The sequence below is a fragment of the Parus major genome, chromosome 4 (genome assembly GCF_001522545.3).
Source record: "Parus major isolate Abel chromosome 4, Parus_major1.1, whole genome shotgun sequence".
Lineage (NCBI taxonomy): Eukaryota > Metazoa > Chordata > Aves > Passeriformes > Paridae > Parus > Parus major.
The window spans coordinates 50925348-50950662 of record NC_031771.1 but is presented as its reverse complement, the minus strand read 5'-3'; the positions used below and the strand labels follow the sequence as shown (position 1 = coordinate 50950662).

The 25315-nt window shown below is 35.9% G+C and overlaps 1 protein-coding gene across 1 annotated transcript; it reads right to left on the bottom strand.

Moving 5' to 3' along the window:
• Positions 1–335: 335 nt before the first annotated feature.
• Positions 336–25133, bottom strand: SEPSECS (Sep (O-phosphoserine) tRNA:Sec (selenocysteine) tRNA synthase). Its single transcript, XM_033513605.1, has 10 exons — positions 23961–25133; positions 21591–21709; positions 21344–21502; positions 20646–20799; positions 17088–17190; positions 14825–14954; positions 14611–14702; positions 7563–7656; positions 6874–6964; positions 336–5747 (listed from the first exon to the last, which is right to left on the bottom strand). Exons 1-10 carry the CDS (start codon positions 24047–24049, stop codon positions 5498–5500), a joined length of 1281 nt encoding a protein of 426 aa, XP_033369496.1. The 5' UTR covers positions 24050–25133; the 3' UTR covers positions 336–5497.
• Positions 25134–25315: the final 182 nt, after the last annotated feature.

The following is a 25315-nucleotide window of genomic DNA, read 5'->3' as shown; positions in this document are numbered from 1 at the left end:
CATTTAAAAATGTGTCTTTACTGTATCCCAAGCCTCTCCACCCACTAAGCTATTTGCAATTCCTCTACCACTATTGAAATAGATACTGTGTAGAATCAGAAACCAGAAGACAATGAGAGTAGTAAGCAGATCTGTATTTAATCAAGAGTTTATACAGTATGTTGCAGTTTTTTAAAAAAGACATTTCTATAGAAAATAATAGAAATATTATTTTAGCCAACAGCTATATTTCTCAGTTTGACATACTGTAGATGAAACAAAGCTCTTTTCCCTTCTGCAGCTCCTCAGACTCCAGAAAGTTGCAGGTTTAACTCCTCAACAGTAAGCTGTGTCTGCAAACTAGTTCTACTTCATGTGTGCTTGGCAGCCCAGTACCAAAGCAAAGCAGTAATGCTTTCCCCTACTGGGCACCAAATTCTCCTGCAGCCAGAGCTCAGGGCTGCCCCCATGAACTACCAGCTGCAGTGCTGGAGCAGTGCACCCTGCCCAGGGCCTACACAGGTAGCTCAGAAATAGTTTAGGTAAGAGACAAGAATGGCTGCAAACATTCTTTACATGAGTTTCCATAGCAATATGAGCTTTATATATCACAAGAGCCAAACAGATATAACCACTGCAGAAAGATTAAAAAATGTTGGAGACCTTGCTCCTTTTCCCTGTATTTTGGCCATGTGCTCCTCTGGTACACTTCAATTACAGGAAATTTGCCTCAGAAGGAGTTTTTGGAGAAAACAGATGAGTAGGAATGCTCATGAGTGTTCATCTTCAATTCCCAAGTAGTGTGTTCCTACTTGGGATGCCTAGAAAAAGATCAATAACACACCCACCTCTGCTGCTGAGATGAGAACAACTTTGAGAACACCAACCCTTTGAGAACAACTAATACGAAAGGTAGCACCCAGCTGAAACCACTGTATTCGTTCTATTCATGTTACATTAAAAATCAAATGGTTATAATTTGGCCATAACTGGCTCAGCCTGGATTGGAATACAGGATTCTAAGGGCAAGTTAAATTTCACCATCCACGTTAAGAAATCAATTCAGCTTCTGAACTGGATCAACTTTGAATTTGGTTGAAATGCGGTTTGATGAAAGACTCCTGTCCAGCAGCAGATATAATTATCACACCCATCTTAATTAGATCATGAACTTGACTTTAGGATCCCCAAAGGAGTATTGAATGCTTGGTCCAGTTACACTGAACTTGGTCCAGAACACTGAAGCTTATCCATCAAGATAAATATATTACCAGTTTTTTCATACAACAGATGCTTGATGAGTAATGGAGCAAATGCCTTTTTAACTATGGATTTTTAAAAGGATTATTAAACTGCACTAAAGTGTATGCTGTTATCTTTGAGGGGAAAAAAGTATATTATATGAAAAACAATTATTACAGAGCACATGGAACACAATTTTTCAAGCACTAGTTTCAGAAATAAAAACATTTGAACAAAGATTCTCTGTGGAGTGTAACTTTGTAACCAATTCAAGGTTTTAAATAGCTATTGTTTAAAAAAATTGTCAGCTATGGAAATTGTTTTCCCTTCAAATTCCAAATCCTGTCAGACCAGGGTGATTAAAATGTTGTGTTAAAAAAAAAAAGGGGGGGACGGGAAAAGGCAATCTAATCTCCCCTTATAAAAGTAGAAGCAGCAACTCAATTTTTAAAGTATCATGAACAAAGGCTGTAGCCCATCTATCATTCACATAGGGATCCATGTAATGATTCTTCAATTAGAATTATTATCTGTACAGCAGCTGAAGACTGAGAACTGCTGATACACTGCAGATGAGAACATTTGCTAGTCTCTGGGCTCCAGGCTTTCTTAAAAAATGATGATCACACAATATAGATTGCTCGGTTTATATGTGTATTAAGCTGCAATGCCAGCATTTACATTTGCAACATTACAATTTTGCTTTCTTAGGCTCAAGAGAATTTGCTGCATCTGGTAGATTTTATTTGCTTTGTATCTTAGGCAATTGTTATGAGCAAAGCACAAATAGGCAATATTATTGCTCCAAGTTCTTTGTTTTGTTGATTATCTCAGATATTATCAAAAAAAAAAGTAAACTAAGAGTGGGCCTGTGAGATGGGTCATTCAGTGTCAGTTTACTCGCACTATATTATCCCAGTGCTATTTTTATAAGGCACAGCCATCTGCTCCCTCATTTCTTCCACCTGTATAGATCCAGAGAGCCTAAGATGCAATATCAGTGGGATAGAAAAGCACCTCACACAACAGCTGGAGGCCTTGTAAGGGCAGAAAGTCACTTGGTGAATCAGACTGCAGCAACCTGAGCAGTCCCTGCCTACTCTTGCACCCTAACAACATGCTGCGACCTCGAAGATGACGGAGAAAGGTACCTACATAAACAGTAGCTGTGAGACAGCCTTACTAAATGGGCATCTCTTCTTGATGTTTCTACTGATGATTCCTGTTCTATGAACTCTGAGTATGTTCTGAAGCCCAGGCAGCTTTCCCAGATGTCTCTCTCATAATGTAGAAGAGGCAGTGAGCTGGCTCTTACAGATTTTTGAGCCATGTGAAAGCCTTCAGTGATGTGTGTATGTAGAGATTAGAAAAAGCTCTGCAAATTAAGAAGCTTTTCTAATTCACTGTACAATCTTGGAAAGATCTTTATAGAAACCAAATAACTGCTAATGCATTGGCTATTTGTTTTACTCTGTGCAGTTTGATATATGCCCATGACACTGCCATCTTTCACAGTACTACTTTAAGTGGGTGGGAGCTGCCACAGCCATGAAATCTCCCTGTAACTGTTATACAAAGGAAAGGAAACCTCTGCTCATGAGTATATGCTCCAGTGTTATTTCACTACTTTATTATAGACATTACTGAATAGAGAATAAGAAATTTATACTCTTACTTGAAAAATACTTTTTATCCTCTACTGAATCTCCCATTCCAAATATGCTGTAAAGAGCCCTGTCTTCTCCATTTACTTGGTAGGATATTGCCATTTGAATTACTTAAAATTTCCTTACACTTACACGACATTATAGAATGGTTCTGTCTTAAAAAAATTAGTATTAATTAAAACTGAAGACATTTATGGGGATAAAGCAAGCAAATAAAACTGAAAACTGGTACAAAAGCTTACCAAAGCAATGTAACATGAATACTTGGTTCAAGAGTTTATACATTGTGGTGGAACACATTTATCAAAATATTATTGATTTTCTCATTTCAGGTGGCTTCACTAAGATCTGTGAAGAATTTGAATGACACAAATTAAATTTTATATTTGTTTTCAATTAAAGTCATTGCCTTATTTTTTTTTTAATAAAAAAGGTTTAAGAAGTAAAAATCTAAAACTCCTTAGGTCTATGAGCTCTTGTTTAGAGCTTTCTTGAAATTTTCAGCTTTGATTGCAAATGAGAAACATTTCAAAGACAGAAAAAACATTAATCAAGGAAGCAGTTTAATTTATATTAGAAGTGACTGAATTACTTTCAGCAGACAATTCATTATGAGACCAAAAAAGGCAGAAATGTCTTTCTCTCAGAGAAGCAACTGCTGTTTTCTTTATTCAGAATCAGAATACTACTCATCAAAATACTTACTTTAGCTGTTATCACACACCTCCCTAAACTCTTGTAATAGTAGTGCTAACATTCACATTCTGTGACTGGACATCTAAATCAGTAATTTATACTCATTCAGGCAATATCAAAAACCAGGAAGAAAGGTATCACTAAAACCTAGCAGTTTTCACTGGCTGCTCCAATTTACCAAGTACTGAGGCAGTAAGCTGCAGAGATGTGACTCCAAAGTTTGTGGAAGTTTTACTGACTGGAAAAACTGAGGTACAGCATGCTCTCATTAAAAAAAACAAAAACAACAAACCCAGAAAAAACAAGGAAGGAGGGAGAGGAAGGAGAGAGAGAAAGAAAAAAAAAAGACAAGCTATTTGCATCTCCTTACAGCCACAAGGGCTCAGTGGCCAAGTTACCTGACTTGTCTCCTAGGATGTGCTTGTACAGCAAACAATGATGACTGCAGTCTGGGGAGCTGTACCTGCACAAGCTTTAATCAACATGTAACTCTAGCAGTAACAATGTGGAAGCAGCAGTTCAACTTAAGCTGAAGATACCATGGACCTCATTAAGTGAGAGCACCTTCATGATGATTAGCACATTATTAACTCCCACATACTGGCATCACCTCCTGTGTGAATTCATTTGAATGTGCTGGACAGACAATCTCTCAAACGCATCACTATTCTGATTAAATGATTTCCTGACTTTTAGAACTCATTAATTGTGGAGTCCTGAGCAATACTACATTACACAGACAAAGAAAATGTATTTGAACATTATGCTTACTTTGAACAGTAAATTACATAGAAGCTATCTACAATGTAGTAACCACTTTTGAGAATAACTTGCACATTTTGCAACCTGCAGCACTGTCACTCCAGTGATATGGAACCTTTGTTTGAGGAACAGACTCTGAATCTATTGTTTGCTTAATGAATTCAAATCAGCAACTGCACAGATCCACAAAAGCAACAGTGCCAATGGCAAGAGACACTACAAAAATGGAAGTATATAAATTTCAACAACAGTGGTCTAAAAATGCCAAAATACTCTCATGTCTCACTGGCATCTTAAACTGATGCATTAGTCCTATACTGCATTCCTCCTTTTCAGTCAATTTTTGATCTGAACACCCTTTCAAATCAGAAGAATGAAAGTAAAAAAAAAACAAAGCCAAAACCCCCCAATGACTGTACCTCTTCACAGCCCCTGACTTTCAGTATTAAAACTCCTTTGGGCTGCTGAAATATGCAAATGTTTTCAAGAGCTGCATACTGACAGGATATGAGGTACTCTAGGTTCCTCTTTGCCCCTGGAGGCTGACTAGTTCTAGGTAGTTCATGACGGGTGAGAACACCTGAAAAACATTACTATTCCAACTCTGTCATTTACCCACACAGTTTGAACAGGGTATTTAGTAAGTGTTATCCCAACATTTGCATAAATCTTTGAAAAGAAATTAAAAGTGACACATTCACTGATGAAAAACAAAGTATTTTGAGAGCAGAGAAATGTGTTGCTTGGATGATCTATACCTAGGAGGGAATTCAGTCACTGCCACAGACAATATTGTTAAACAAAAACATGTGAATAAACATACTGGGATTCAATAAACACTGATCCAAATAACCACAGCCAAATTGAAAGGCAAACTCTTAAGTCTTTGTGAACATAAAGCTTTACTATGGCAGATATTAACTGCATTTCATACATCACAAAAAACTTGTGTCTGGCCCTTTGTTCTTGGACAGAGTATCACCTACTTTCTTAAAGCTGAATTCCACCCAAATCTTTATTATTGTTTTCAATAACAAGAATATAAGATCAAGAATAAATTCCTGCACTGCAGATGCACAGTCCTAACCCAATACAAACCTGACATACTTCAGACAAAACCTCATCTTCCTGTGTTACTAAATCTGTATCTTCTAATCTTCAAGTTGTTCTGTGGCTGCATTAGCATCAATGATTTCATTTATACTTTTTTCTTGCTTTGCTTCTTTTCTAAAAGTCTTCAAACACTTGTCAAGTCTTTTTAGGAATACATCTACATCTTGCTTTTTAATTCCAATTGCTGAGGCAGCATTGAGGTATGCACAAGGATAGTCATTTGCATGTGACATAAAGCCTTTAAAAGTGTAGTTATTCACAGTTTGTACAGACCCACAAGGAACAACTCTGAAACAAACAAAATCACAATCCAGTTAAAGATGCCTTGACATTTTATGTTTTACCCTAGGTTGAACACAATTACACAAATTCCTACTGAGGTAGGGAGTTGCTATTCCTACCAGTAATGCACAGAACCAGCATAACTTAAAATCTGTTGAAATTCCAGGTCAAATAGTATATACTACAAAAGAATTACTTATGTAACAAAGTAGAAAACCTGAAACCTTCACGTCAGGCAAAGAATTTCAAAAACTGAAACCCTTGAACAATTTCAGCCAAAGATGGTTAAAATTACAGGACCAGCCAAGGTTAGGACAGGCAAATTAAAAAGAGCATCTAACCACAGTACATATAGATTCAGTGTTGTTCATCTGTGCAAGAAGAGGAATAATCAGAGCTAATGAAGCATGCCTTCTGACGTGGAAACATTCAGCTTTGCCACAGAAAAATAACATTAAGTCTATGGCAGAAGTTAGCATGGCAGCAGTAATATTCAGATTAAGGAATGCTGCCAAAACAAATTTTAAATCATTCTCTTCTTCTAAAAGGTTTAAACTAAAATCATTAAAAATTATTTGGCTCACATTTCATTGTAACAGTATCTCCAAGAATAAATTCAGCTCAAACTGGCTCAGGTTATAGATTTTTAGTTTTTTAATTTTTTTAACACAATTAGTTGCAGAAAGCAGAACTTATTTCCATTTGACAAAAAGCTATGTAGGATATTAAAAGCTTATTCCCTTGATATCCAGCATAACTGTATTTGTGCTGCAATAAAAAAACCAAAGATCTTCTGTTGTAGCTTACACCTAAACTGTAAGATCAGACAACATCTGGAAACTAAATGAAATCAAGGGATAATAGGGAACAATGACAATAAATTAAATGGGCATAGATTATCTATTTAGGCTACCAAAGTAGACATAGAAAGCCTCACTGCTAACTCAGGCAGGGAGACATTTCTACTCTATAACAGTGATGAAGAAGGGTGATTACTCTCTAACTCGTTATTGTTAGACTGCCTTCTGTAATCACAACACAATTGGTATAAAACATTTCACAGAATTTCGTACAATAAATGCTAATACACCCTCCCCACTCCCCCAATTTTTTTAATTCATAGTATCCTTACCTTGCTCCAGAAACTTGTCTTGTGAAAAGCATAGATCCAAGCTGGGTAACAGCAGCATCATTAGTTTCATTCAGATTCTTCAGCGACATGGCTAAAGTAACATAAGTTCAGGTTAAAACTGCTACAAAGCTGCTTTTCCTCCAAAGAACCACCACAAATGACAAGCTGTGTTCCAACAGCAAGAATGTAGCCAACTATTTGTGTTCACATTCAAAGAAAAAAAAAAGAAACACTACATATAATAATTTTTAATTTTTCCACAAGCTGTCAGAGATTACTTTCTTGGTTAGACTGTACACAGATTCTGCACAGGTGGAGAGTATTATGTTGGTGTTCAGCAGAATTTTTGGTTAGAACAAATACCTTGAGTAGGAATTCCATAATTTCTTTTACAAGAAGATGATGAGTAATTATACTGTAATTTATTTTTAAATCTACTTTTTATGAAGTATTTCTTCAGCCTGTCTTGAATTCATTTCTGTCAAATTAATATGGTGGACAGGAGAAAAATAATGGATCCAAGTTACTACACTACTTTTATAGCAGATTACCTTATTGGTAACCTTATAGAATTATTATTCAATTTAGCAGCATATAGTGATGTTTAATATATAGGAATGGTATGTGGAAGTGCATTATGAATCCACAGTATATTTGATTTTTTTTTAAGTTAAAACCCCAACAATTACCTAAGGAAATGGGATTATGTGGTGTGTCTAACAGTCTCTCATTGTGGTTATCTGCCAGCTTCTTCAGCTCACTTGAAAGATACAAAAACATCTCCTGAAAAAAAGATGCAATATTTTTGTTATTAGCTATCAAACAGAGAAAACAACACCTATTTCACAAAACTGTTACATCTTCATTACATCCTACAGGTGTTCAGCTGATTACCTTTTCATATGTACCAAGCAAGTGGATCATACAATTCTCTGAAATAATTCTATAAAGCAACAGCTCCATTTCCTGAACACTGTTCTTATCTCTCAAGCTGATACAAAAGTCTCTGCCTGCTCTAATATATGTGCTTGGGATGTCATTCATTCTCCCTGTGGCCCTGAAACCTAGGGAGGAAAAAAATCTTGAAGATATTCCCACTGCACAGCAGGTATTACCCCACCCTACTTTTCAACAGCCTTCCCATGCCCTAGCCCCATAAGCCTCTGAGAATGACCATCACAGATGGTCACGTTTTGGCAAGTTGCTCCTTACTTTGTCTTGTCTCCTTTAATACATTCCAGACTAAAAGCAGTATATTTTGTTACCATGTATCACACAATAACATTTCCCCCTAGTGCGGAGATTTCTTTTTCTGTATGAGAATAGAATTCCAGTATCTTGAAGAGGCTATAAGTACATATTTGGCTGTATTTTGTTTCAGACAATGTACATTCTCCTGAATACTCAGCTCTGTTGAGCAGTCTCTGTCTTTTTCCTAGGACCACCCTTCTGTTCAAGCTGACTATAAGAATGGAAATATCTGAATTTCTGCTATAATTTAATTGGATTGCACCTTTACTGTCAAAGTGTCATAAGGCTGAGATTCATAAATACTTTGGCTCAGATACAAGTCACATTGAACATAAAAGGCTGTTTCTCTTCCTCTGTATTTTATATCCTCCCTCTTCCCCAGTAGTAATCTATGATAATTGCTCATGCTCTTCCTCATTTTAATATATTCCTCTTCAGATATCAACTTGAAACACTTATGGACAGAGAATAAACAACATTCTTCTGCTTTAGCTTTTTTCCCATCCTTTCTAATGCTTAGTCTCTCATAAAAACTAGCAAAACCATACAGACTCTACATAGCCTTTTTAAAAGATATTAAACACCAGGCTTCTCCTCTTTCAGGCCATAAAAATTGTCCTGCTTATCAGCTTCAGTGTGACTCCCTGTTTAAGCATCCTCATCAATTTCTGGACCTGACAAGTGATTTTTCATTCTTTAAATAGAATTACCTCTTCTGTTTGTAGACCAGTATCTTGCTTTGACCTATGGACTCTGACAGGTATAAATTACAGCTTGTGATCAAAATTATGCTTTTAAACAGAACCTCTCCAAGGTCTTATGAAACCAAATGAGCTTTGTGGTACCTAAGTTAGAAGAATGTTACAGCTGCTTTTCTTGAACCACTGCAGGAAACCTCACATCCCTTCATGAGAGACTAAACAAACACAGCTCCCCACCTGTACTTCCTAGTATCACAGAATGAATTCAGATGAACAGAAAAAAGTACCCTCTTACTGTCTAAATGAATTAGGCTATTGATACGACTATCCACAAAAACATAAAACTTCTGTAATACTTGAAAAAAGCAAAAAAAAATTGGGAGGTATCTATGTTTAATTATCAGAACTTGAAATCTGTGAAAATCATTCTTATTTCTCATATATCAAATGATTTTATGGTTTCAGTTCAGAGTTTATTAACAGTTCACTCAAAGAAGCTGAAAAATATGTTTCAAATGTTCAGACACTTCTGCCTTTCCTCTGGTCCCTCACTGTATATAAGCACATTATTAATTTATTACTTTCCATAATAAGCATCACTAATGTACTTTTATTAGTATTTATTTTGGAATACAAATAATAAACTTATTTGTGCTCCCTCTGCTGGCTATTTACTTCTAAAACAGAAGTGAAATATTGTAGAAATACACATAAATTGTGCCTACTCTGGAGATGTTACTGGTGAAATTAATACTCAGAAAAAATATACTTGAAGAAGACCAATTTCCAAACAATTTTTGTGTGTTGTATCTAGGAAATCATCTGATAAACCTCTTACAGTATTACTGAAAGGATTGCTGAAAGGAAGCATTACTGAAATTTGGTATAAAAAGTTACCCACTGCATAAATATATTAAATTTAATTAAATGTATTAAATGAAATTATATTACTAGGTGAGCCTTTACACACATAGGAATTTGTTAAAACAAAGGAGAATGGAAAGATGGCAAAAAAAATCCAAGTATGTATTTTCATTACTTTGACTAAAGCTACATGAACACAAATTCAAAGTTCCTTGTTTTTATCAACACTATTTTGCATCTTTCCACTGGAAGCCCTCTAGATATTTTATAGTTTCAGAAGTTTGTTACAAAATAGATTAACTGCCTTTCCAAAAAAAGGATTAAAGCAATATTTTTCTGAGGTCAAATCTATAACCAACCTCCATTATAAAATATTTCTCTTACATGGAAAATTTATAAGCACCCTAAGCAATTATATATAATTGAGCTCTTACATAATAGATTTTCTGTAGCAGGCACTCAAGTTTTCTCCAATGAAGCCAACTATTATGCTAAAGTTACACTGAACAACTCAAGCACTAAATGTCAGTTAAGTTTCATTATTTAATTCACTCTTTTACCTTAGAAACTTATCACAAAACTTCATGAGGCTATGTCCTGGGGTGACTGCCCTAAACCAGGACAGGCTAGACAAATGAATGCTAAACTACGTGGAAATGTCTTTCATTTCTGATTCTTCATACATCTAAGCCAACAAAACACCTTAAAAAACAAAGAACAAGTCAACAACATTGTCTGCATCAAATAACTCGTCTGGATGAAACAGCCTACTTTCACATAGATATACAAAAATATTTTCAAGAAGTGTTATAACAATCACTAAAAATATTTGAATCATACTATATTTACACTATAAAACTACTTTTAATAGAACCTACACTAGTGTGGGTACTCTTCATTAGTTGCTCCATTGTGATAGGTACTCTTCTTGCAAATGAAAATAACAACAGAGAAACAAGTAAGGAAAAAGCCAGTAACTCCAGAGAAAAAGAAGAGTGGGGTACTAAATAAGCCATCAGTCCCATACGAGCTGACAAAGAGGCAACTGATGAAGGCCAGAAAAGTTTTTGTGAAGGGTTGAAACTATCTTAGCTGGCTCTAACCACTCAGCTCGCTTACACTCTGAGTCTGTAACACTCTGCCTTCCTCCCTGTGTCACTCTCATCTGAAAAGATGAGCTGTCCTCAGGGAACAGCCACAGAGCTGCTTATGGTGCAGAAGAGGACACCGTGCAAGAGTCATTTTACAGCCTCTTCACCCTAGACACGGACTGCCAGCTCTCCTACGCTTGCCTGAGTCTGATCTGGTCCCATCTTACTTTGCAGCAGCAGCTGTTTTATAATGCAGCCATCACAGCCTCTTCTGCTTTGTGCCTCAGAAGGACCAGCTGCTTCTGAGCTGTGACCTGACCAGACTCCTTGGTGCACCACACACCCCACAGAGGAGCTGCAGTGCTGAGCACAGAGAGCTGCCAGCAGATGAGAGCCCAGAAGGAGGATCACCTTCTTCAAATGCGGCCAAACACATGACAAACTACACGTGTATGTGTGTGGCACTCGCATATACCAAACACCTTCCTAGGCAGATTCTCTTGCATTGCAGGAATTCTGTTATGGATATATATTAAAAAGTTTTAAATCTTTATATAATCTGTAACTAACATATATGTAATCTAACAGAAAGTTCCCAGTAAGCCTTGCCAATCTGATTTGGTAACACTAACATTCACATTTTTTTTAAAGGTCTTAACAGCAATCAACACATTTTTGCTTCAGCACTTTTGAGACTTTGAGTTCAGGCTTTGTCACCCACACTTCTCCAACACAGGCTCTAAGTATGGAGGCCTCTCTGAAATTTCCATTCATGTTCAGCACTTGTTTAATTACACAACACCATTTAAAAATTTCATTTAAACTAATTTGCCTCCAAATACTCAAAAGTTTCAATATGGTTACATATACTTGGAATGAGGAAAATCCCCCAATTTTCTCATATTGGACATGCTACAGTGTAACAAGCTGACTAGAAAAAAAGAGGAGTAACAAACATTTATCTTGCTTTGAGAATAGCTGATTTTTAATATCCTTCATTAAATGGCTTTCCTCTTCTTCCATCATAAGCCGAGCAGCAATACAAACTCACACTAAACTATACAAGTAATTTATTTCAATCAGAACAACTTCAACAATAATAACTCGTGAAACATAAACCCAGTATTATAATGAATTGTAAAATCCAAACAATTTCCTCCCACTCTGTATGATTTTAAATATTTTAGATACATGCTCCATAAGGACATAAAAATAACCCCAGTTTTGCTCTCAGAAAGTATGCATATAGATGAATACCAACATAAAAAGCTCTATCACATCCCACACTAATGCAGAAATACATTTAAGAAAATGAGAATTATCTTGATTGTTAAGTCTAATGAGGAAATCTATAACTGCTGTAAACAAAATAAAATCATCACCTCTTCAATAATACTGGGATAATAATTAGTTAAGTGGATTAAAAGGATCAAATTGGATAATAGCAGGTATTAACCTGGCCTTTAGGGTTCTGAATGTAAACCCTGCACGTAGGGTTCTTGCTCTTCATAAAATTTGAGCTAACAACAAAGCCTGTTGTTTATGCCATTACACAGTGCAATAACTACATTTATGTCACGTGGCCTGGCTTAGACACACACATACATATATGAAAATATGAAAACTTTTATGACCTAGAAATGTAAAATACAGGACATAACATAACCTGTACTGAGGCATCAAAAGTTGCTATAAAAACACAACTTTTACATAAAGTTCTTTAAAAGCAAAGCTATTAACAAATTTGACTATGGACCAGCTGTTATCTGCATTGCAAAAGGACCCAGAATCGCCTGAGATCAGAAAACCACTGTCCCAACTAACCATCACATAAATATATAAAAAGGAATTCTAAAAAGTCAGTACTCCTTCATAACACTACATACAATCTCATACTCTTGGACAACTGCACACTCCACAACTCAGCTTGTCAAAAAAAATCCCATTCCATGCACATGCTCCTCTCCCTCATGTATCTCTTCCTTTCCTGTATTAAATAGCTAATCTGTGTAAAAGAAAAACTGGGCAGATTATTTTGTTCCTTGCTTGTGCAGGACTAATCTTTTTTCAGTAATATTCAGGTCTTTCTGGGCTAAGCTCAAATAACCTAAGTAGCACCCATGTGAATGAGGATCAGGTAAAAAGAGAAAGAAAAAAAAACACCTGAAGTTTTTTATAGCTGATTTTTTTTTGTGTGAGAAGGTGCAGCTGCACCAATATAGAAAGGAGTACTCAATGTCAAACTATAAATAGTTCCTGCTGGAAGCTTAATAGCTCTGCCTCTGCTTCCTCAGAGCACAGGCAATAAACTATCACTATTGCATTTTTACAATTCAGGAACAAACAGATTTAAGCAAAAATGTTTCTATTTCTATAGCAAATCCAATAAAAGAAACATATTTATGCCATATATAAGGCTCTGTTTATAGACTATATTCACATTTCAAATAAAAAGACCTGAAGCTGTAAAAATATAATACTGTATTCACTTTAGAATTCTAATTCCAAGAAAATTAGATGACTCAAAGTATACAACTATTCATTAAGATATTTATGAAAGAATTATTATTTATGACTCGGACAATATTTCTCATCCCCTTTATACATCTGCTACTAATAGAAATGTAACAACAAAATCAGCTGTGTAGAAAACAATAAATTCACTTGAGATTCTTTTGGACATAAGAGTAAAGGGATAAAAATACAATTTGATTTTAATGAAGACACAAAACATAAATGGCAATACATACAACAATCCAGAATAAAGTCCTGCAGTAGAGGCAAAAGTGGTAATTACTTTCAGTGTTTCACAAGCTGTTTTCACTTTATTTGCACAGATCACTTCTTAGTCATTGTAAGGCTGCTAAGTTGGTTTGGTTTTCTATAGTCTAGTTATTCCTGTGGGATCTCAGTTCCAGCACAGAATTTATGGATGCCTCTATAACCAGCTAGAAATAAGTCACAGCATCCAGAACTACTGCTCTGCCACATAATCGTAGACAGCAGCAAGATGTCAGCAGGAAACAATTGGAACATAGTTTTCAAATAAAATAATGAAACAGATAGCTTAAAATTATTAATTTAATAGTACTTAATTCACAGCATTTCTTTATATAAAGCCTCTATAAAAACAATCTTCTGTATTACTATATAAAGAGAGAAAAATCAGGCATGTATTAGTTCCAGAATTAAGGATAACTCCAGATACACAAATTCCAACCTGATCCACTGGGTTTTTGTGCAGTGCAATTATACCCAACTTAAAACCCATAGTCTGTGCAAAGCAGAGAAGAAACTTAGCTGTGTCTCTAGATAAATAACTAAAATGACAATATTTTCCTCTTTTTGTGGAGTTGTGATTCTCCAGACAATGTGGCACACAAGCATTCAGTTAAGCATTATCATAGCACAAGGGCACAATAGAGACAAAAGAGAAAGAGCACAGACCCTGGGTTATTCTGACTGTCCTGGAAGCAGTGTGACCTTGTTAAAACAGTATAGTACTTCTCCATTTAAGATTTTGTGGACAAAATTCTGCGATGTTAGTCACATTTAGGAACAACAAATATGAATACTGTATAAGATAGTACAGGCCCTCTGTTTAGGCTCCCAGTTTGAACAAACAACAACATGGAAATCATGCATACTCATGAGCACCATTTAGACGAGAAGTAATTACATCATACTGACTTTCCAGATTCAGAGCTCTGAGCTCAGAATAAGTTCAATAGCTTTCTAGACAGAAACTGGATTTACTTCACAAAGCACTTTTGCAACAATGCTTTGTTAACAGCTGACTACAAGAAAATACTGCTTGCCAAAAAACTTACCTTTCTCTCTTTCAGTAACTTTTTGTAGCCACTGGTTCCCAGAGACAGAAGTGTAATGAGGACGTCTAAAGAAGGGGACGCAGATGCTCTTCCTGAAAAAAACCCCCAGTATACAGAATAAAGCGGCAAAAATAAATTTTATGTGAAAGAAAGCTGATAATCAAATTTTCTACAGTTATTCTGTATGGCTGAAATCAGCCCATGAACTAGTTACCTGGATACATTTTGCTGATCTCCTGAATGAAGGACTCGTTGAAGCCAGCAATGATAGCACCACCTACTGGAACCATAAAATTTTTGTCCAAGCTCTGAACAAAAGCATCTATTCTGCCAACTCGAGCACCCTTTATCAAAAAGGAAAAAAAATAAAACCCACAGTATGCATTAAGAAAAAAGGGAAACGTGATAGCATCATAATTCTATAAAAGCGTAGCTAAAATAAATATAATTCCTGAAATTCTCAGATACTGAATTTGTAATCAAAACATAAAAAACACGGTATTACCTCTTTTAGCACTACTTACTATTAGTACCATTATCTGCCTAACATAGTACCTTACAATTTCCCATTTTCCTGTGATTTAAAATATCAGTGTTAGTTCCTTCAAGCCTAACTGTATCTCCTTTTCAGCTACAACCAAAAAGAAGCCCCTCAAAATTTAATGGGAATTATGCAGTTAAAACTATTCAATCCTGAACACTTTTTACAGCTCTCACAATAAAAGGCTACAAGTTAACATCTCATTAGCAAAGCTTTTTTCAATACATATATAAATTTTCATTACACAAACAGGCTAATTCCAGCACTCATCCTTCTAAGGCTGCTCTCATAATCAAGATTCAAGTAACTTCTTATAGCAGATATCCCCCACATCCTTATACCTAACTACTGTTTTCAAAGGAAAAAATGTAAATTCTGCAGTACACCTTCAATTTGAATAGCATGTAACTATGTGAACTGTACAATTAAATACATGCAGCATAAGAGAACCTGAAAAGTGGGTTAAACCCCATACATATAAAAACACATTTTTAAGAGTACATACTAAATGTAAGAAGTAGAAACAGAGTTAATATCTATGGCAAACAGATGGAAAAAAGCATGGCCAACTAAATCCCATTTATTCGTCCTATGTTTTGATAGCTTAACACACAGGATTTAGGAAGAACACTCCAAGTTTGTCAGCTTTTTGTTGGGAACATGAATGCCAGCAGTTACCATTTGATTTAATTGACAGGAGACCACCAGAGGAAAAGCACAACATGAAATGGTCTCAAAAGCTTGCTAGTTGTATTCACACTGTGCTCAGCATGCACATATTCCGAAGTATTCATTAATAACTACTTTCTCATAAACAGAAAATTTTCTAGCACAAATAATACATTTTGTAAAAAAAAGCAAAATAAATCAGAGTTCAAATGTATACATTTGCATAAGTAAGGAACAAACAACCTATTGAGTCTAGAAAAAACACAGAACCAAACACAATAAAAATTCTATTTCTATTTTTAAAAATTCTATTATAGTCTGAAATGTTTATCATTAGAACATTTCATGCAACAAAACCCAGCACTTCCACAGCCTCATTCATGTTAGTTTCTCCCTAAACTTGAGCAAGTTAAATACAGTAAACATGTACTAACTACAGTACAAATAAAGCATATACCATTTCCTATTTGACAAATTCCCTCAGTCTGTCAAGGTTTAGAAATGCCAACATGATGTTCTTTCACAATTGTACATTAAGCTGGTCTGTGTCCTGTAAGTAATGTCTTAGCAATCAGAAAAAGAAGATGACCAGCATATTTTAAATTACTAATTTTTCAGGATCAACTGTATCCTATTAAAATATAAATCTCTATTCTTTTGAATAGGTAACAGAAAAGAGAATATTGAAGAACAATGCACACACAATATAATGAAGAAAAATGTAAGAATTCTGTTTCATGACTGATCTTAGATATCAAGCAACATCCTCTTCAAATTAAAAAGCAACAGAAATGAAACTTTTTTGAACACTTAAAGCAGTTTCCTCAGCCATTCTCTGTGCCAACAATAGTTTAACAGTGACAACTTCCATCAAGTGCTGCTGTAGAACGCTGTACCTTCAATTAAAAATCGGTAACTCATTCTGTTGAAGGCTTAATTTCTATTCAAGTATGATCCATTATGTGACTTTCAGTCAACAACTTTAGGAAATATTTTAAGAAAGCTTATTTAGGATATTTTTCCATTATAAAGACACATGAACATATACAAAACCTAAATAAATTTAGGGTTACAAAAAATACACCACATAATAGAAATAATTACCATGCTTAAATTCTATTTCTGTCTGTTGTGCTTTCCTAATAAATTGTTCAAATATCAGACATGCATGGGATTACTCTCAAAGCTATGAAGCATCTAGTCTGTCTACAATCACAGATTTCCTTATACTTGCTAAAAAATATGATTGGAAATACACAGCTCCTACCTGCTGGATCAGATGCATACATTTTGAAGACTGAACTCCATATGCATTGTTGACAATATGTGGAATGTCATAACTAGCACAAATCACAGCCAGCTCCTCCAGTCTGTGAGCATAAAATTGTAATTCAGAGAAGCATTGATTACAGTAGCTCATCTTACAAGTCAGACCATTAAAAGACTGAAAGGTCTACAAGGAAGTCAGAATGAGAAAAGTAACTTTTTTGATTAGTACCTCAAGGCAGTATTTGTCATCTTAAGCTATAAAAGTTAAGACGAAAATTCTACATATATATGGCTTTTACATATATTGCAAATTGTTGATCTATTCTGAGATTTTTCTTGCTTCACTTTAAGTTTTGTCTGGACACCAGTTAATATATCCCAAGCCATATCTGCTTTAGATATAATATTTTTTTTTTGCTGCTTTACTGTTAACTAACATAGCCTTAGCTAGTCACTTCATTTTCTTTTCTCTAATATTGACCATGAAGACAGTCTATAGTAATTTCAAGAGTGTATTGGGAATCAAAAACATCCTATAACAGGAAGTTTTTACACGTTTCTGTTTATTTCAAAGAATTAGTACTTTGACCTTTGGCTGGAATCTCCCTTGCACGTTTCAGATAAACTGATTGAGAGAAAAGAAATTTGTTGAGAAATGGAGAGCCCTAAAATGTCTGAACATGGACATCAACAGATTGAAAATTTGTTCAGTTGTTTACTCTTCACTTGCCTTTAGAACTCCCTGAAATCACAGCGAGCTCAACCTGAATTGATTAATCAATCAGTCAAATTAAGATTTATGTGAGCACACTGATCATTTTAAGTAAGATCCTTCAGCATTTTAAACATACATATATGCAGTATCCTTTGCTGAAACACTCCAATCAGGCTATATTTTTTTTAAAAAATTACTCATGATTTTCCCCGAACTTTTGAATCTATTTTAGAACTAGAATCTATTTGAAAAAAAAATTAAGCAATATAAAATAATTTAATGTGATGATAAAGGTAATATTACCTTTAAAAGAAAAAATTAGGAAACTACTTCCAATGCATTTTTACTCCTTCTCCTTCTGCACAGCCTCTCACTGTAATTTACTGACATACATATAAAATGTGACAGAGTATGAAAACATTTTCCAAGAGGTGACTTTCCTTTGCATACTATTACATTGTCTACTGCTGTTCTTCAATGCAAAATTCTGCTGCAAGTGTCATATTAAATTTTACAAACATAAATTCTTAGGTAATCATCATCACCACATTATCCTTAAAAAAAAACAGAAGTACTTTATGATTAGGGAACACCAGTAATATAATGTACATATTGATCTTCTACAGACAAGTTGTTTGTCAGGACCTGCATTTGCAATATTTTTTCACATTTATCAACACAATCATAAAATATTCTGAATTGGAAAGGACTCACAAGGATCACTGAGGCCAACTCCTGGCTCTGCATAGCACAATCACCAAGAGTCACACCATGAGCCTGAGAACATTGTCCAAATGCTTCTTGAACTCTATCAGGCTTGGTACTGTGACCACTTCCCTGGGGAGCCTGTTTGAGTGCCCAACCTTTCTCTGGGTGAGGAACCTTTTCCTAATAGCCAACCTAAAGCTCCCCAGCTCAGCTTCAGCCCATTCCCTTGGGTCCTGTCAGTGGGACCATGCAGAAGAGATCAGGGCCTGCCCCTCTTCTTTCTCAGCCACAAGGAAGTTGTAACTGCAGTGAGTCTCCTCCAGAGTGAACATACCAAAGGACCTCAACTGCTCCTCATGTGGCTTCCCCTCATTAACAGAAATACTTGAGGAAACATAACATGCAGGGCAAAGCTTTTGCCTTCTGATCTGCTGATTCTTAATTAGACGCATTCCTCACCTTCTAGACAGACTCAAAGGAACAGTTTCCCTCTTACAGGCTTCTTTTCAAATGCAGGCTGAGAATTTCACCAAACTAGAAACAGAGAGTGTACAGCTACGTATGCTCATCTTTCTCACCTTCTGAAAATTAAAGGAACAATAACCTATCTTCTACAAGTACTGAAAGCAGCAAAGTATTTTTTTCCTAAAAATATTCAATTGAACAATTAGATCCATTTTGCAATACAGAATGAATGCTACAGTTTGAAGAGAATGTGTTAGTATGCAAGGGAAGCAAACGATGCACAGCACCTGTATGTACCTGCACCTGCTTCCAAGGCCTAGAATGCATCATTGAAAGTGCTACTAATCATATCATAAAAATAAAGCATTAACATACATTGGCTACTTAAGTTCTTTCTTAGTCACAAATAGAGAAATATTTCCCAGTTTATTCTTCCTTTCTTTTTCTCCTGTTTGTTAAAGTTCATGAAAAGAAAGCTTTGTTCTTTTTTTCTACTACTGATAGTAAAAAGATATGTAATACTGCTAAGTACATAAACCAGCTGAAAAGGACACTTTCCTTTTAGTTCTCTTAAATATAGTAGTTCAAGAAACACCTTACAGCAACAGCAGGTAGAATACTGAGAAAGAGGGTTTATACACTAAAGAATTACTCCCACAGAGTTAAACAGTACTTCAAAGGAAAGCCATAGTTACAGCAGCCATAAAACGACTTAAAATTGTAAAATACCACAACTAAATAAAGCCTTACAAATGCAGATATTTAAAAACAGACATTTAAAATTGCACCCTCCAGAAATGCTGTCAAGGTTTTCCTTCCTATAGGAAGATGAGGTTTATGGCCTTCAGTAGTTGACAGCTTCTTTTAAACAGAAAGTGCATTCAAATCTTCCCATATCTGTGGTATATCATAACATAATGCCACTACCTAATAATTCATCTCTTAGTTGTAGAGGACAAAACAATTGCAGCATGTCAAAAAGAGGAAGCAGATAAGGAGAAGATTCATTTACCCAAGCTATAAAACAGACCATTCAGTTTTGATAGCAGTGATTTAAGTTAGCCAATAAATCTGCAAGTCAACTTCAAGCAATGTTCATAGTATTCTGACAGAATTACATGGATTGAACTCCCATCTTTCTCTCTAGAAACTAGGTTAACCTATGATAAATACTGGGCTTATTTTTAAGGTAGGAGAGGAGAGTGAAATATATTTTTACTTGCCACATTTCAGAGTCAATAACATTTATTTCCTATGCTTGTGAGAAGGAGAGTAGAAAAGGCAACAGTAACATTAAAACATGGCATTAGCTATGGAGCTACATTTCCTGGATTATGTTTCCATGAGAGTCTAGTTTTACTACTTCCATGAAATTTTAAGAAAACCACCAGCAAAATGACATTAACTTCACCACAAGAGACAACATTAACCTCACTTATATGACAGAAGAAAAACCTTCTGTGTAATTCTCACTTTTAAAATAGACTTTTCTGGAAGGGGATTAAAGAACCTTTACTAATTGTTGGCAGAAGCAATTTTAGGAAGATGGATGGTCAAAACATGGAGGTGTTGGTTGGCTGGGTTTTGTTGTTGCTGTTGGGAGGGTGGAGAGGATGTTTATTTGTTTTAACAGTAACAAATAACACACTTCTTACAAAGACTGATTACCTATCAGGTACCCTTGGAGCGAAGCAAGATGTTGTAGAATGCACACAAAGAATATTTTCAGCACCAAGAGCCTTGATTTTGGCCTCCACTGCTTCGAGGTCTGTCCGTAGCTCATCACCTTCTAATACATTTTCTATCACCACAGGCTCAAAACCTGACCAAAAAAAGCAAGAACTGAACATAACTCAACAAGTCTCTGATTAATTGTGGGGGTTTAGTTCTGGTATGCATTTGAAAAACACTTCATGCTACTGTTGTTTTAATAGATTCTAACAGAAAAGACTGTGCACATCAGACAAATTGTCACCTGCTGATCACAATTCCTAGGACACAAGTTTTTGCATAAATTTGAGAGAGAGATTTCAACCATGAGCTTTGGTTTTACATAATTCTAAAGACAGCAAATTAGGCATCTTAGTCTGAGGGTGTACTGTAACTTGTGAGTATTGTGCTCTCACTTGACTCCCTTTTATACCTCTGTACCACTGCACACACCTGCGTTTTTCAAGGCATTTGGAAGACAGCATGCATGTTTAATTACATGTTAAAAATCAGGAGTGCATAAATGAAGCAGAACAACCATGTATTAGGCCTTTTTTGTATTTTACTACAGGTTATGAATTGATCACTCTGATAGATGGAAGTTTCATATCTGTTGGAAGAACATGCACTGTGTCATCAATCAGTTACCGTCTTACCTGCAGTTATCATTGATTTAAAGCAAGATTTCTGGTCTATACGTGGCCAGATAATGTATTTTGCCTTTGGTCTCTTGTGCCTCAATGTTAAAAAACAGAGAGTTAGACTCATGCCTGTTGCCATAGGAACCACAAAGCAACTGGTCACTGTCCGGACACCTGCACACAAAAAGCAAGTCAGAAATTAACATGAAGAATCCATCATGGAACTTCACAAACTAGTGAGATTTTTCAAATTTACACCTACCAGCCAGTTTTATAACATCCAGAACAACTGAATTAGTAAGTTTGTTCAAAAGGCTTGAACCTGCAGCTTTAGGCTGTACTGCAGAAATATCACCTGACCTTCCAATTCCATGGATCAACCTAAACAAAAGAAGTTGAAAACACACATCAATTTTTTTCCACGTTGCAAAGCCATAATTCTTGCTAACTGAAGAGAATTTAATTTGATAAACAATTGTGGAAAACTTTGTACCCAATGCAACATCAATATCTGCCACAATTTCATTTTAACCAACTACACATATTTGTATGAAATTTTGGTTTTTTTTTTTTAACAGTAGATTAACAATGCTCCTGCATGCAAATAAAAACTTAGAGAAGACCCATAGCAGCAATACCTTTAGCATTTGGCAGGCTTCCATTTAAGTACACCTCAGCACTTGATGTTTGCCGAAATAGCATTATAAATGCTGACATGTTCAGACAAACAACAAAAGAAAACAAAAATGAGTTGTCTATAGTTCAGTGTAGCATAGGCATAGTGGTATTATAGATACTCCCTTGACAAATGCTTCATCTCCATAAGGCAAGGAAATAATATATACAAAGTGATACATATCTATATATACAAATATATATGTATCGCTTTGCCCATCTCATACATCTTCACTTCATCTATCATTTTGCTATTCAATGTTATCTGTCATGGAATACTATGTCTCTCTGCATTCTGTTTAAAAATTGTGGTTATAAACTGCATTTATAAAAATTGAACATTATTTAGTTCAGGAGTGAGGGATCCTGAAGTAATTTATAAAATACAAGCTTACAGAACTAACTTTACCCGTGGCTGAAATGCAGCAGCTGCTCAAGTAAGCTAGTAATGGTATACACCTACTTATGGCTTTAATTCCATTTTTGTCTTGGCAACAGAATAAAATGCAGTCCAAAGAGTATATGACATCCAGAATTTCTTGGAGCATGTTTTTACAGCTTAAATTTATTTTCCTTTTTCAAGTTCTAAGTTGAAATCAACAAACACTTGATAATTAATTGAAACTTACATATAATCCTCACTCCACCTAAAATATTTTCTTCCCTCATTCCTGCTATGTTCTTAATAGCTGTCTCATACAAGTACTTTTTATGTTGCGCACACGTGCACTGCTCCTTTAAGAAGCAATCCTCCCTAAGACTGACCCTTTATTAAGCTAAAAGGAGAGACAGCTAGAAAACCATCTCCTGCTGCCTCCATCACTCCCCAACCCATCTGTAAAACTTTAAGACTTATTGAAGAAATAAGAAGAGAGGAGGACACCTTGCTATTGCTGACACTCACCAGAGAAGTGAGATACCCGGTGACAGAGCTGCATTGGAACAGCAATTGTGAACACCAGTTCAAGCTCCCTCTGGCCAAAAGCCAAGGCATGCTTTCTCCAGCACTGTGCAAAAGCAGAACTTCCTCAGATATCCTCTCCACCCCTACCATGCATATCGTAGTTTACAGAGCTGTACACAAAACTAAAAAAGCTGAACTGATGTATGACTGGATTTCACCATGCATTTTTCATGGTACTGCAGGGCTTACGAAAGCCAACAAGCCTAACCCAACCTCTACATGGGAAAGCTTACTAAATTTCTGGCCTCTAATACTTTTTTGTGTTTATCTTTCAAGGATAAACAGCCTGGAACTTTCACTTTGTTTCACTCCTGTTGGAAAAAACATCACAGCAAAGTATTCGGCACAGAACTCAACACACACATATGAAAAAGTATATTGATAAGGAAATGAATGCAAAGCCTCTAGAATTATAGCATCCAACATACCCATTAAGTAAGTGTCAGAAGGGCTACAAGCTAATAAAAGCTCTTTTTGTCTTTAGAGACCTCCCTACTTCATATAAAATCTATTATAGATGGACTGGAGTTTCATCTGCCTATCAGCTAATCACATTATCAAGCAATTAACAAATATAACAAACTACAAATAGCTGTTCACTGTCAATGTTCAATATTGTGCAACTACAATGTACAGTAATTTTTAATAATATACAGATGAAAAGCTGCACATTGCTATAAAAGGCATGTAATGCATAGATTATTTTAAAACAGTAAGATGTCTGCTTCCCTTGTAGAGGACAGCTCAATAATTTCAGCTTCTACAAATTCAGCATACAGGACATAATCCTGTATGCATTTTTGCTCCTTTCAAGACTTTCTAATGATTTATTAATGAAAATTTAATATAGAAAGCTTTATCAATTCAATTATTGCATTATATTATTTTTCTCAAATGCTAGCAAGGTCTTAGATAAACAAAATCACCATAAGATATGCCATTGGAAAGCATTAATCATAAACCTGAATAATTCAAATAGTCAATAATTTGTACCTGTAATGCCTTCGGGCAACAAGTCCTGACACCACTCTTCCTTCCCTCTCACCAACACCACAGTTGCCCAGGAAGTTATTGCTATCCATTATAGCAAGTTCATGAAGAAACAATTCAATGGTGCTTTCATCCCATCCATCTTCAGGGCATTTCCCCTTAATAATAATAATAGTAGCAATATAAAAACAGAACTTGGAAATGAAAAATGAAAAAAACTTTATGCAACTTGTTTAATTATTGTTACCCTTCTTTCTCATGCTAAGCAGCAGTTTGTATTTTCACTACTCTCTTTTATACTACCTAATGTTATGAACCTGTATGCAGAGAAAAATTAAATAATTATTTTTCCGTGAATTAAATATAATTACACTAGCACATCCCGACATTAAAACAATCAGGATATTTTTTACCTTCAAGGGTTCTCTCTGGTACACACAAAACCACGGCAGGGCATACATGTCAATTACTCCCAAAAAGACTATGGATTATTTGATGTATTCTCTAGACATGATGTACATGAACTACAAGAATTCAACAGTGAAAACGGCACAAAAGGGAAGATATTCAGATATTAGAGAACCAAAAATATGAGCAGAAGGGAAATACAGTTTAAATCTAACACATCTTTCTACCTACACATTTTCCTTTCTAGTTATTATCTAACAGGGAAGGAAACCATTTCCAAAATACGTCAAAACCTGCAACCAGAAACATGCTCTTTTTTGTGCTCTTTATAGAATTAAGAACTACACCCATCTTTGCAAGCTGCAGACAAGATTCTCAAAAGGACAGGGACCCATAAAACTATGAAGATTTTTTTTTACGGGTCCAGAGGCTTTTCCACATGCCCCAGTAACAAAAGAGCCCTTTCAGAAAATCTAATTAGTTTCTGAGGTGTGGCATCAAAGTTAAGTTGGAAACAGTAGATGACGTGACTGAGGATACTCACAAACTGAAGCATTTGCTAATTCATTGACAATGATTTTTATACGCTGGAGGCAATGAAATACATTGTTTTGGCACAAGTATCACTTTTTACCTCACGTAATAATCTGCTAAATCTTACTGTTTTAAAACATTTATTTAACTGTTCGCTGGGCCTTTCTCGGCAAATGCACAACCCAGGGCAGTGAGTCTCTTTTCCTCCCAAACGCGGCCCTTCGCTCTGGGGCTCCGTCAGGTCCCTGCCATGGGGGCAGCGGCTCGCCCGGGCCGGACACCGCGGTGGCGCCGTGCCCGAGGGCAAAGTCCGTGAGGCCGGCCGGCCTGCGCGCTCACGGGGCCGCGCGGCCCTGCCCGGCCCGGGGGGAGACTTCCCCGCCGAACCCGGCTGTTCACAGGGCCGGCGGGCGGCT